Source organism: Vipera ursinii, assembly GCF_947247035.1.
Source record: "Vipera ursinii genome assembly, chromosome: Z".
NCBI lineage: Eukaryota > Metazoa > Chordata > Lepidosauria > Squamata > Viperidae > Vipera > Vipera ursinii.
The window spans coordinates 70,777,078-70,791,185 of NC_139517.1; the positions used below are offsets into that span (position 1 = coordinate 70,777,078).

The 14,108-nt window shown below is 38.3% G+C and overlaps 1 protein-coding gene across 1 annotated transcript in view; it reads right to left on the reverse strand.

The window, feature by feature from the left end:
• Positions 1–14,108, reverse strand: part of BMPER (BMP binding endothelial regulator) — a 210,095-nt gene that overhangs the window by 142,640 nt on the left and 53,347 nt on the right. The window contains exons 4-6 of the mRNA XM_083376518.1: positions 5,948–6,030; positions 2,675–2,765; positions 1,625–1,707 (exon numbers count right to left, since the gene is read on the reverse strand). Coding sequence (XP_083232644.1) covers positions 1,625–1,707; positions 2,675–2,765; positions 5,948–6,030 — 257 coding nt within the window. The remainder of the gene's footprint in view (positions 1–1,624; positions 1,708–2,674; positions 2,766–5,947; positions 6,031–14,108) is intronic.

The following is a 14,108-nucleotide window of genomic DNA, read 5'->3' on the forward strand; positions in this document are numbered from 1 at the left end:
ACACACAAACAAGCCTTCTCTCTGGGAAAATAAGCCACCAGAAGTAAAATTATTCTATGACTTTTTACAATTGCTCCAGGTTGATGTTTCACCTAAATTCTGAAGCGGAAGTGTGATCTTAATCCAGGGTGAAATACTTGAGAGTGGATGGAATGAAATGAAGAAAAGAGCAAGGAAGACAAAGGGGAGGGCACTCTTTTTCAGTTCAATTAAAAGCTTTTTTTTCCCCACTGACAAACACTTTGTTTTAGCCTGCCAGTTTTATGTAGGAAGGAATGGAAGGGTGGGGAAGGAAATGCTGACAACTGGCAACTTATTAATCATTGTAATCAACACAACAAATCCTGTTTGATGAAGCTACAGTCATGGTACAGAAGATATACAGCCAAATTTACCCCAGGCAAAAGCAAATGTACATTTACTGCTCCAGCTTGTACTATATTAAATTTGCATTGAATGATTAATCATCAGGGGATAGATCCTTTACATTACACAACTTGACTATTCCATGTGCAGAATTGCCAACAGGAAGGCCTCCTATTGGGTTCCTCTCTTATAGTTTGTTAATTATTCATTAGGGATAACCCTCTTGATGATAATTGTTACAGCATTTGATCACATGAAAGAAATAAGATTTAAGGAGCACTCAAAGAAAAGGTAAAAATGGTAGAATAGAACTACCTCATATTAAATGCATTCATATAAAAAAATAAAGCTAGAGTCTATAAAATATAAAGGTCATAAACTAGTGACCACATAAACTAGCCAGACCACATAAAATTTTAAGCCATTATGACTGAATTCACACATCATACTAAATTTAAAACAAATGTAGGCATTTAGGATGCTGTGCATCCCACTGAATTTCGGTGAATCCCAATGAATCAATCAAATAGTTAAAGTAAATTGTTAACCAGATCACTAGATATTCAGCTATTGAGTATTCTTAATTCTATCAACTTGACATTCATCTCTGAGACTGTCAGGATAATTTGTAGCTTCATAAAAAGCTATGAATTACAGAAATAGCTAATAAGCAGAAAAGATACAGCTCATCTTTGGTTCAAGATAGTAATAGTATCATACAAAATGTATTTTGGAACTAAGGATAAGTTTCTATATTTATTAGATTATTTAGGTCTATTGATATATTCATTATTAAATTTTTAAAAAGTTTATTAAATATTTATATTAAAATACTATTTCAAAATGAACTACTTACAAATAATTAGATATTATTTATTAAATGTTAAGATCTTATAATAAATATAAGGGGGACCAGCAAGCTCATTTAATATAGCTTTCTGTGTCACATGTGGTCAATTCCAAATAGGAGAGAAAGTCAAAACTGCTCTTTGAAATGCTGCATGGATTTTTTAAAAAATAGCATAAAGCTATCATTATTAATCTTTTATGAATTTGAAACCATTTAAATTGGTGAACATCATTACACATGACAGAACTGAATGCATGGGTCATCTCTCTTCTGCATAAACATGCACATTCTTTCATATTGATTTTCATATTGATTATTGATTCTCCAGGTTTTTCATTCATCATTAGCATCATCATTATTGTCATCCTTTTTAAAATCACATAGATTGATTCAATACTAAAGACTTACAATACAAGTACATGTGATGCATTTGTTCCCGTCAGGATGAAAATCCTCACCTTCAGAGAAATGTCTACCTTCAAGTGTGCAACCTGGGGAAAAACAAGTATTTTATACATTTATGTAAAATAACAAGTATTGCACACATATACATGTAGATATGTAGTGTGTGTGTGTGTGTGTGTGTGTGTGTGTGTGTGTACATGTGTTTCACACTGGAAAAAGATCAGCTAATCAAAGTAGGCAATGCTGGGATAGATCGATTGATATTCTAAATGTAGTGCAACATCAGGTGCTTGCTGATAATCATACAAAATATTTTTTGCAAAGAATGGATGAGAAAGGTACTATGCCTGCTGTTTTTGAGATGCTGAGCACTGAGACAATGTGTAATATTAAAACCGAAGCTTGTGCAAGAAGTACATTCAGCCACAATACTTATTTTGCGCTGCAAAGAAAGCAAATGAATAGAGGTTTTGGTAATTTCCCACAGCAGAAGAGATATTATTTTCCCTCAGAAACCAATTAATGCAGCATATTTAGTTCGGATTATCTTTGTCACTCCATCTCAAGAGAGCTGTCAACAGTCAGAAACTACAAAGATGAGAAAGGGTTTGTAGAGCGAATATAGACAAATGATATGGAAGATAGGAAAGCATCATGCTGCAACAACACAAAGAACACCAGCAAAAACATTCCCAAAGTGGTGGAAATACTGGTCCAGCATGAAAGGACAACAGAAACGAAGAGAAGGACATGGAATAGGTCCCAAAGAAATCAACTTTTCTTCAGCATAAGTCTTTTTCATTGTTTGGACACCCACCAAATATAGACTAAATAATACAGACACCATAGAATCAGAATAAAGGCAATGGTTATGGGGCAAGAAATTTTAAATGGTAATTTAAAAAGTCTGAAAGTACAACAAGGAATACAAGCAAAATTAGTCTTGGTCTTGGTGAAACAAATATATCAAACAAATATAAACAAACAAATATTAAAGCAAAAGTAAACTTTCTTGTTCTTTTGACATACAAATTGATCTTTTTCAGCTCTTACCTGGACATGTGGGGCAACACATCCCTGGTTCCTTATAAGGATTTGTACAATGAACAATACACTGAATCTCGGATTCTGTTATCACCCCTTCCTGCAAAATAACATAAGAAGGTCCAATTATCATCCACAAAAAAATCAAAAGTACATCATCATCTACAAAAAACCCATATTATTCATACATACCTTTCGCACTCTTCTGATCCCCATTTTACCAACATCATGCAGACAGATATTTGACAGAAGATATGTAAGATTTAATGGGTTTAAAAAATAAAACATAGGGAATCTATAGATCCCCATATAGTTTTACCCGAATAGTCAGGAAATATAATTTTTGTGCTCCTCTCCAAATCATATTTTTTCTAGGCAGTTAATTCAGTATTTTATGGGTAGCCCTCAACTTACAACCATAACTGAGACGAAAAGCAGTTTGGGACATTTATTAAGTCTGTTTTACCCCACTTTACGACTATTCTTGCTATAGTTAGTTGTTAAGTCATCTGAAGCAGCAACAGATCATTACAGCTATTCAGTATCTGGTTATGGATGTCAAATATAGTGAAGCTTTTTTTTGTGGGGGAGGGAACAGTATACCATAGCATCAAAAATTAATCCAACATTCTCCCCAAAAAATACATGAGCCTTCTAGACTGCACCTGCTAGATCTAGATAAGCAGCAGGAAACTAATAAAGATATTAATGAAGTAAAAAAGGTTTTCAGTCTTATCAAAAATGTGTAGGATATAGGAAGCTTGAAAAGAATCAGCCACGCTGCTTTGATGCTAACAGATCTGATAAAAACATTCCTTCGCTCCAACAGTTTGGAGAAAGAAAAGCTTATGAAAAGAGAGATAAAAGTCTATAGAATAGAAGCCTCTTATCTCTGATGCTCCTGCAGACTGGAGTCTAGTAAATGACCACTTCCTGCAGTGCTTATTCTAGAAGTCAACATCTTGATAAACATGAAGGGGATTTTCTCTAGTATTAGTTGCCATTCTCTAATGGATAGATATGGCTTCCTAAATGAGGAGGGGAGCTGAGTTTTTTTTAAGGTCTAGGTTTCTAAATTGCTCATTTCTACTTTGTGATAGGACCAGAAAGGCTCAAGACAATAAACGCAGGAAATGCAGAATTCCACTGCAATGTGCAAAGAACTAATCTGTATATCAGTGTCTTCTACCCTCCTCCCTTCTGAGGCAGTTCTGTGATATTCTGATGTCACTGAGGAGCATTTTGCCAAAAAACAGTAGTATCTGATCATATTGATTAGGGCTATATAAAAGGCATAAGGCGCATTATTATGATTTGTTCATGTTGCCTCAGATATTGTATTAAATTTACAGAAATCTTATAGGACAATCAACATTTACTTAAAACTATATGTAATTTTGCCTTTTTTCCTTACTCAACAATTATTCCATATCTTGCTCTTCAGTATAAGCATATTCTACGTAGGACTCTAAATATAAAACTGCAAGGTTGAATATATTCTGATAAAACAGAAAAAGTTCAGGTCACAGAAGCTCTTCATAAAAATGGATTAATGGACTGTGGCATTTATGAAGAATATAAGTTGAAATTTAAACATAAAAGATTCTGCATCAGATCTTAGACGTATAGCAACTTTTTGTATGAAAGAAGATAGTGCCAGAGGTGCCCAAGGAGATGGTAGATCAGCCACTACTCTGAAAGGTTCCCAGAAATGGTTTGCAAGCCATTAATAGTTATTTTCAAATGAATATAACTTTTTCTAGTCCCAACCACTCAATTCTGTTTAGTACAGTCTATCCCAGGTATTGTCCCAGAACAATAATCCTAGAGGGGTATTGCCAAATCACAGGTAACTAAGACTAGAGTACTTCTGGCCAACTGAAGATGCCCTGGTAAACACTAGAAGCCATCTGGGACTCCACAGACAACAGTCAGGTCCAAATTATTATTTGGGATCTGTTACCTATAAGAATTTGGGGCAAACATGGGGTCCAGTTATCTGAAGGACCGCCTCCTCCTGGTTATGTTTACCTGTCCTATTGAGTCCAGGAGAATAGGCAGAGACTAGGTGCTATTTATTAAGGAATGTCATTTGGTGGATCCAGGAAAAGTACCTCAGGACTTCTTAATTATCCTGCACTTCAGAAAGAAGCCAGCAGACCTTGGACCAATTTAATATCTAGGAATGATATCAGATTGATCCCAGGTCTGCTGGCTTTTTTAAAGATCTTACAAGATGTGGTTTTGTTGCTGAACCCAAGGATCCAAATATGTGTCATAGTCTGTACAATGGCTATGATGGTACCAAGAATAGTTTATTGATGGTAAATTTGGTTTTATCTTGGTGACTAGTGTTATGTTTTTATGATTATATCATATTTTTATGATTATTTTATGTTAATGGTGTTTTAACTACTATTAATCATGAATTATGAGGTGGATGGTCATATAAATTTAAATAAACAAATAAACAAACAAATAAATGCAATGCAATGTAATGTTTAGATGCGCCCTATAACAGGTGTATTAGAAACCTAAACTTGGTATTAGATTTAATGTAAACATTTCTGATATTCATAACATTTTCTTAACATCTTGAATCTATTTCTTTACATAGAAGTGCTTTCACAGAATGTATCGAACCTTTCCTCAGAAAAATCTTTATTTTCCTGCTATTTTCATAGGCAAGTCTCAGAGCAAAAATATATACAGCAATACTCCTATGACAACAGGCCCATCCGTTCATCACTAATTTCAATATTCTTTAGGCAAATCCCAACTCAAAATCAGTTTCACTATATGAAACAATAGGAGACAGCTTTTGCTTGCTTTCTTATGTTTTATGAATATCAGAAATTCAATGTTTAGTGTAGTGGTTAAAACACCAATTTAGAAAGCAAGAGATCATGAATTCAAGTCCCACATGTAGGAATTGACCAGGCTGAGCCGAGGGATGGGACAAACGGTTATCAGTCATGAGTCCCTATGTGCCCACAAAAAATCTAAGTCCAGCCCACCTTGAATGCCTTTATCTCCCACTAATTTCCCTTGATCATTAGTAGCTCAGATTCTTGTAGAGAGCTTCAGCTTGTGGTACATCTTTATACTGCCTGATTCCCCTGATTTCCCTGGCACTTGACACCACCGTAGCCACGTGACTTTTGTCAGTCACTCTCTCAGCCCAGCCCATCTCACAGGAAGGTCAATGTGTTCATTGCCATGAGTGATTTGTAATACTAATTAAGGCAGGATACAAATAATTATATAAACCCTTCTCTTTACCTGACATTGTAGTGTGAAACAGGGTTTATTTGGACTCTGCCATAATACTGAGCTGTTATATGAACTTCCTTCAAAACTGCAATCTAAGGATAAAACACAAATAAATATAACAGTTAGCAATCTACATACCTACTAAAATATTACATGAATTCAGAGCTGTTCAGTTTTTAAAGCTCTGACTGCAAAGCTCCTATAAAACATCAGTTATCAAAGGCATGATCTTAAAAAAAACAAGTTGCTAATTCTTATGGGTCAGAAAATATATTTGAAAATATGCCAACAGACAATCATTTACCACTAATGCAATGAAAGGCAGGGGATCACTGGAACAGAAATGGTGCACTTAGATAAGTTTACACAAAAAGAATGATTGATTGAAATCTAGGAAGCAGACAGACAGACTAACAATCAAGGGAACTTTAAATTCCCTTTTTATATCTATGTCTTGTGTAAATTCTTCATGGAGCTCAAATGAGGTCTAAGAAACCTTCACCTTCTTATGAGCTGAAATATGGTGATTTGTTCCACTCATCTGAGTTTCTCTGCAAATACGACCATAAATTTGCCTCTTACAAACTTGTTTTTTTCCCCAGATACTGTAAGAATACAAACATATCACAACCACAGTAGTTCTCAGTTGCAGTTACTTTCATCCATTTTTTTTCTTCTGTTAGAGGATATTCCACCTTGTGTGCTCCTGCCGAACTCCATTTTCACTCACACTGTGATCTTATTCCCTGAAAATATTGCAATCAATAGCTTCTTAAGAAATGACCTTTCAGTTTTAAAAAGTTCATCAGGACATTTTTTTAATTACTATTTTTATGTTGTATTTTCTTCAACTCCATTACCAAATTGTTTGTCTGTCTGTCTGACTGACGTTGTCTAATCTTTGAATTTCATTTTGAAACTTTAAAAAATCATCAATGAGTTCTGCTTAGTTTAGGTTAGTAGGGATTTTATAAATAAATTTCCTATTCCACCAAGAGAAAAAGTTCATGGTAAAGAACTGTAAATTAGCCCATAACACTCATTTTCAATGATGGATTTCTCTCGTTTGTTTTCTCTAACTACTTCTCCTTTTGTTTTTGTTGGCCTGAAAAATAAACAACACGAGGAAAAAAATCAAGGACATGTTATATTTAATTTGTGATAAATTATACTTTGGGGAGACTTCATATTAGAATATTTTAAAGGTCAAAAATGCCCTTAAGATTCTGTATTTGATAAATAGTAATATGTTGACTAAATTAAAGAACTATACATTCTTTATATGGAGGATATTTGATCTATGTTCACATATTTTTACAACAAAGTAATATTAGTGTTAGGACGCTATGGCTCAGTGGGTTAGGACGCTGAGCTTGTCGATCAGAAGGTCGGAAGTTTGGCGGGTCGAATCCCGATTGCCGCGTAGCAGAGTGAGCGCCTGTTACTCATCCCAGCTTCTGCCAACCTAGCAGTTTGAAAGCACATAAAAATGCAAGTAGAAAAATAGGGACCACTACGCTGGGAAGGTAACAGCGTTCCGTGCGCCTTTGGCATCTAGTCATGCCGGCCACATGACCACGGAGATGTTCTCGGACAAGTGCTGGCTCTTCGGCTTTGAAACGGAGATGAGCACCGGCCCCTAGAGTTGGAAACGACTAGCACGCATGTGCGGGGGAACCTTTACCTTTACCTAATATTAGTGGCATTGCCTACATAAATCCCAAATTTTATTCAGGGACAGTTTCATTAAGACTAAACATGAAAACATTCTCCTTCATTTATCAATTAAAGAACAAGCAGGCATAATCCTTAATTTCATTTGATGGAGTGGAAGCAGTCTTCTGCCATCTACACTGAATCTTTCCTCATTCTTTGAGTTATATATCTGTGAATGACTGTGTATGTGAAAGACAGCACTTCTTTTGATGTGCCATAAATAGAAAGACCAAACATATTTGACAGAAACCTATAGTTAGTGTAGCTACTAACCATCAAGCACTTATAAAAGGCATTTAAGGAAATCCTCTACTAACTGAGTTAGTAGAAAAAAATGACATCCAGACATCTAAAAGAGTAAAGTATTTGGGGATCCAACTATCAGCAAGATGTACTACACTTAAAAGAGAAAATTATGATAATTTAATGGACCAAATTATAGAAGACCCAGATAGATGGAAAAACCTGCAGCTCTCTTTTATGGGAAGAATAGCAACAATCAAGATGAATATACTGCCCAAATTACTCTTTTTATTCCAATGTGTACCAATTAAATTAGGTAAGGATTTTTTTGAAAATTTAAATAGAGTTACATCTAAATTTATCTGGCAAGGTAAAGAACCGAGAATCAAGTTAAAATTATTACAGGATGCAAAGGAAAGAGGAGGGCTCGGCCTCTCAGATTGGAAAAAATATTATCAAGCAGCAATAGCGGTATGGATAATATAAGGCTCATTAGTATTTTCAGAATCATCATATTAGACGGGCACTATTAGGTGTGTGGATAAAAATTAAAAAAATTAACTATATAAAAATTCCCAATTGGCTATCTATATTAGAGATTTTTATGCACCTCAAATTTATAAATCTAGGAAGTGTAATTACATATAAAGATCTCTTAGATGAAAATGGAGACCTGAAAACAAGAAAAAGGTTATCAGAAGATGGTGTAGAGTTGGAATGGTGGGCATACTTACAAATACAGTCATGATACAGAAAAGATAAAAAAGAACCAGGGATAAAATTAGAGCATACACAATTAGATAAAATTCTTCTAGGAACAGAAGATCGATTGATAAAAAAGATATACCAATATTTATTAGAACAGGATTTATTAGAAGAACAGGTAAAAGAAACAATGTTAATCTGGAGTAAAAATTTTGGTTATAATTGTTAGGTTCAGACAGACGAATGACTCAGTGAGGTTTTAACAGTAAGTAGGTTTATTAATACACATATGTCAACTGTCAACTGTCAGAATAACTCCGGCTTATATACTCCGGCCGTTTGAACTGTATCCAATCCGCAGCCCGGAATTTCCCGCCGTTAAAACATTAACCAATAAATGCACCCAAACTTCCTGCTTCAAAGAAACCTTTTGCAATTAAGCTACTGACACAACACCCCTTCCCCCCCAGTTGATGTTATTTGTTGACATAATCTCTCAAGTATTTTGGTGGCTTATGGACCCTAGATGGGTATCTATTGGGCTTGCAACTTACATCATTGCTAACAGACTGGCTGATTGTTATGGGCCTAGAATTTTGGGTTACTGGCTCTACAGATTCTCTAATGACTGATTGCTGTTGCTGGTGTGGCTGTTGTTGTTGTTGATGTTGATCTTGCTGTTGTTGTTGTTGTACAGGTACTGTTGGCCTGTCCATAGAAAACAACTCCCAATCGATTTGACTATGCTGTGGATTTGCTACAGCTAGCCTGGGTTGAGTTTCCACTTCTCCCCCACTAGCAAACGAGTCATGTTGGTTAAGCCAAGATGCAGTATCACCCCTGTGTTCAATTTGACCCCCATTGACTGACACATTTTCGGAAACCCTCTTCCTTAGTTGGTCAATATGTCTTTTGCTTACTCTATTCCCTTCCCCCTCAATGGTGTAAGACAACGGCCCCATTATGTCAGTGACTACCCCTGGAACCCATTTGTCCCCAGGACCATAGTTTCTGGCCCAAACTAGGTCTCCAATGTTGAAGGACCTGTTTGGGATGTCGGGTTCTGCACTTGAGGGTAGTCTGTCAGGGTGTAACCTGTCCAGTTTAGTGGTTAGCCGTTTGCCCCACCTCATCTCCGCAGGGCTTTTCCCCGTAGCCATGCACGGGGTTGTGTGTTGAGTCAGCAAGAAGTCTGCAAGTCTTTGGTGCCAGTCGCCACGGATGATTCGCTTCAAGGCGTCTTTAGTGGTTCTCACGTTGCGTTCAGCCAAGCCATTGGTGGAAGGGTGGAAGGGTGCCGATGTTGCATGTCTAATTGAGTTGGCCTTGAGGAAACCCTGAAATTCAGCAGAGGTGAATTGGGGCCCATTATCGGATACAATCACATCAGGTAACCCGTGAGTGGCAAAGAGGCCCCTTAAAACCTGTATTGTTCTAGTAGATGACATTGAAGTAACAGGCACAACCTCCAACCACCGGGAGAAGCTGTCCACCACAACTAGGAAGGTTAGGCCTTGAAATGGCCCCGCAAAATCAATGTGAATCCTAGACCAAGGATTCCTGGCCAATTCCCACTTATGCGTGTGTGTGTGTGCTTGTTCAGGCCTAGAGCGCTGACACTGATAACACCCTGACACACACTCTTCTATAGCCTTGTCTAACCCCGGCCACCACAAATGACTCCTGGCTAATGCCTTCATTCGGACAATCCCAGGATGACCTTCATGTAATTCAGTTATAACCGTATTCCTGTGAAGTTCAGGAATGACAACTCGGTTACCTCATAATATACAACCCAAATGGGATGATAATTCATCTTTCCTTCTAAAATATGCAGTGTATTTAGGGTCCAGGTTTTTACTTGGCCAACCACCTAGTACCCAGGTCATAATCCTGTTGAGAATATGGTCTTTTTTAGTGGCCTCAGCTATTTCTCTAGCTGTTAAGGGGCATTCAGGTAATTCCTGTAGTGACAGAATTTGTCCTACGGGGGCAGGGTCACCATCAGTGTTAGTTAAAGGTAGTCTGCTAAGAGCATCCGCATGACCCATTTCCTTACCGGGTCTATGTTGCAAGGAAAATGAATATGCAGAGAGGAAAATTGACCACCTCAGCATCCTGGGAGACATTATTTGGGGTGTCTGTTTATCAGTGGTAAACAGTCCCAGTAAAGGTTTGTGGTCAGTGAATATGGTAAAGTTCCTACCATAAAGATAATCATGGAACTTTTTTACTCCTGCCACGATAGCTAATGCTTCTCTATCAATCTGAGCATAGTTCCGTTCAGCTTTGGTAAGCGTCCTGGAATAGTATGCTATTGGCTTTTGATTGCCCAGACTATCCATGTGGCTGATGACAGCTCCCACACCATAAGGTGAAGCATCACAAGCTAAATAGATCGGTTTGTTCTCAATAAAATGTGTAACTGTGGATTGGCTAGATAGAATATCTTTTAAGGTTTGAAAGCTAATTCTATGTTTTTCTTGCCACTGCCATGGGGTTTTTCTATCTAATAGTCTATGCAATGGTTCAGCGATGGCAGCTTTATGTGGCAAGAATGTGTGATAGAAATTGACTAATCCTAAAAAGGCTTGTAATTCAGCCTTATTTTTTGGTTCAGGAGCCAATTTAATTGCCTTAATTTTTTCAGCTGTAGGGTGGATTCCCTTTTCATCTATTCTAAACCCTAAGAACTCAGTGGATTTAACTCCAATACAGCATTTTTCCCTTTTTAATTTGAGTCCAGCCCCTCTAAATCTCCCCAGTACCTGTTCCAGACGCTCAGCTAAAATTTCTTCAGTTCTTCCAGCTATCAGGACATCATCAAAGTAAGGGCATACACCAGGTATGCCCTTTAAAGTCCTCTCCATCACCTCCTGAAAGATGCCTGGAGCTGCTGCAATACCAAATTGCAATCTGTGGACTCGGAATGCCCCCTTGTGGGTGACAATAGTTTGAGCTTCAGCAGCTTCCCTGGAAACAGTAAGTTGCAAATACGCCTGCGCCAAGTCGAGCTTGGCAAATATGGTGCCGTCCTGGATCGTGGCGAGGACCTGTTTCACTGTTGGGACCGGGTAAGCATGCTTTTTCATTCCTAAGTTCAGGGTGGCTTTGTAATCAGCACAAATCCTCACATCCCCATTAGGTTTTAGGGGTGTGACGATTGGTGTTTCCCACAAACCACCCTCGACCGGTTCTAATACGCCTTGGCCTACAAGCTTATCGAGCTCAGCCTCGATTTTTTGCTTAATGGGTTTAACTGTTGGGTCTAGATTAAAATTAATTGGGGGCCCTTTATATTTACCTAAAGACCCATCAAATACGTCTGTGAATTCATCGCAGACAGATTTGAGGGTCTTATTATTATTAATGGTATTTATTACCCTGACCCAAATTCCCAGGGCTGGGAACCAATTAAGACTGATTAAACTAGTTCTATGGCCTTCTGTGACTAATAAGTCTAAGAAGCCATTAAACCCCTTATAGTTAACTTTAAGGGTGACCTTCCCTTTAATATTTATTGGGGTTTTTTGGAAATTGGCCAATTGAATTTTTGTTGAACTGAGTGGAATTTTTTGGCCACTTTTAAGTTCAATATATTTAAGGGTCTCATTAGAAATTATCGATACTGAGGCCCCAGAATCGACTTCCATTTTGCAAGGGATTCCTTGCAGATGGACTGTAATTTTTAGTTTTGGTCCTAGGACATGGTTTATTTTTAGCTTTCCAATGTGGTTGACTCGCGCCTCCTCCCCGCAGTTGGGAAAACGTGCCACAGGTCTGGGGGTCTCGTTGCCACTATGGTAGGGGGTTACCTTACCTTCGGCCCAAACATCGATTTCATGAAGACGATTGTCACGAGGGCGTCCCCGGCAAATGGCCTGAATGTGGCCAGTCTTTCCGCACATTCTGCATTTAGCAGAGCGTAATCTACATGTTGCCCTGGGGTGGTTGCCCCCACAGCTTCCACATCTGGTGTCGCTGTCGCGTGGTCTGGTCGGATTGTCTCTCGGTTGTCGTTGCGGTGCTGTTGGTTGAAATCGGCGACCCGGCTCTGGTCCTTCGCTGCGAGAAGGTCTTGCCGCCATTTTTCCAAACCTTCGGGTGACTTCGGCTATTGTTGATCCGCCTCCCCGCTGTCCACACGGCTTTCTTGATTAATTTCGGCTGAAGCAGCCATGCTATTGCGGGGGGGGGGTCGCGACTTCCAGTAGATTCATAAGTTAAAAGTTCGTCAAGGACTTCTTGTAGGTCGCCGGTGGGCTTAGCGATAATACGATTTTGTAACTGTTCATCTCGCAAGCCCAGCACCACTCTATCGCGAATCCTAATTTCTAGGTTGTCATATTTACACCGTAATGCTGCTTCTCTGACTGCGGCTACGAATTTCGTGATTGACTCGCCCGGTCTCTGATTGCGTTTTTCGAAAATGCGCCTCCAATAGAGTTCTGATCTTTTCGGCGTAAAATGTACTTTTAATTTGGCTAGCAAGTCAGCGTACAAGACGCTTGACACCGGCATAGGTTGACAGAGTCCAACGGCAACCCGGTACACGGGTGTGCCACTGATGGTCAATAAGGCAGCAGCCTTTTTCCGGTCGTCAGTTATGCCATTAACGAGCAAGAACCCTTCAACCTGTCCGACATATTCCTCCCAATCCTCTGGGTAGTTTGGATCAAATTCTTTTAAAGAGCCTAGTTGCGCCATTCGGAGGTTGTTTTATTCCGCCGCGGCCGCTAGCAGTTGACTGTGTATTTTAAATTTACCTCCTTACGCTCAGCTGATTGTCGCCGATCCTTCACTAGTCCGCCGTCGATCCCACCTTCATCGCCACTTGTTAGGTTCAGACAGACGAATGACTCAGTGAGGTTTTAACAGTAAGTAGGTTTATTAATACACATATGTCAACTGTCAACTGTCAGAATAACTCCGGCTTATATACTCCGGCCGTTTGAACTGTATCCAATCCGCAGCCCGGAATTTCCCACCGTTAAAACATTAACCAATAAATGCACCCAAACTTCCCGCTTCAAAGAAACCTTTTGCAATTAAGCTACTGACACAACAATAATATTGACTTAGATAATTGGCAACTACTATGGGATAGAAATAGGAGGTTAACGCTAGCCACCTCCTATAAAGAGAACTTGTACAAGATGTTTTATAGATGGCATCTTCCCCCTACAAGGTTAGCAAAAATAGATAAAAAAATCTCACCAATATGCTGGAAATGCAGAAGGCTTCCAGGGACTTATTATGATATGTGGTGGGAATGTTCAGAAGCGAAATTTTTTTGGCAGTGGATTAAAAATTGGTTGGAAGAAATATTACGACAAAAAATTGATTTAAAACCAGAAATCTTTTTATTAGGGATTATTAATGATAATCTCAGTAAAGCATCTCTCTACTTATTAGTACATATCTTAACCGCAGCAAGACTGGCATATGCCCAAAAATGGAAAAGAAAGGAAACACCCACTGAAGAAGAAATAATAGATAAAATTTT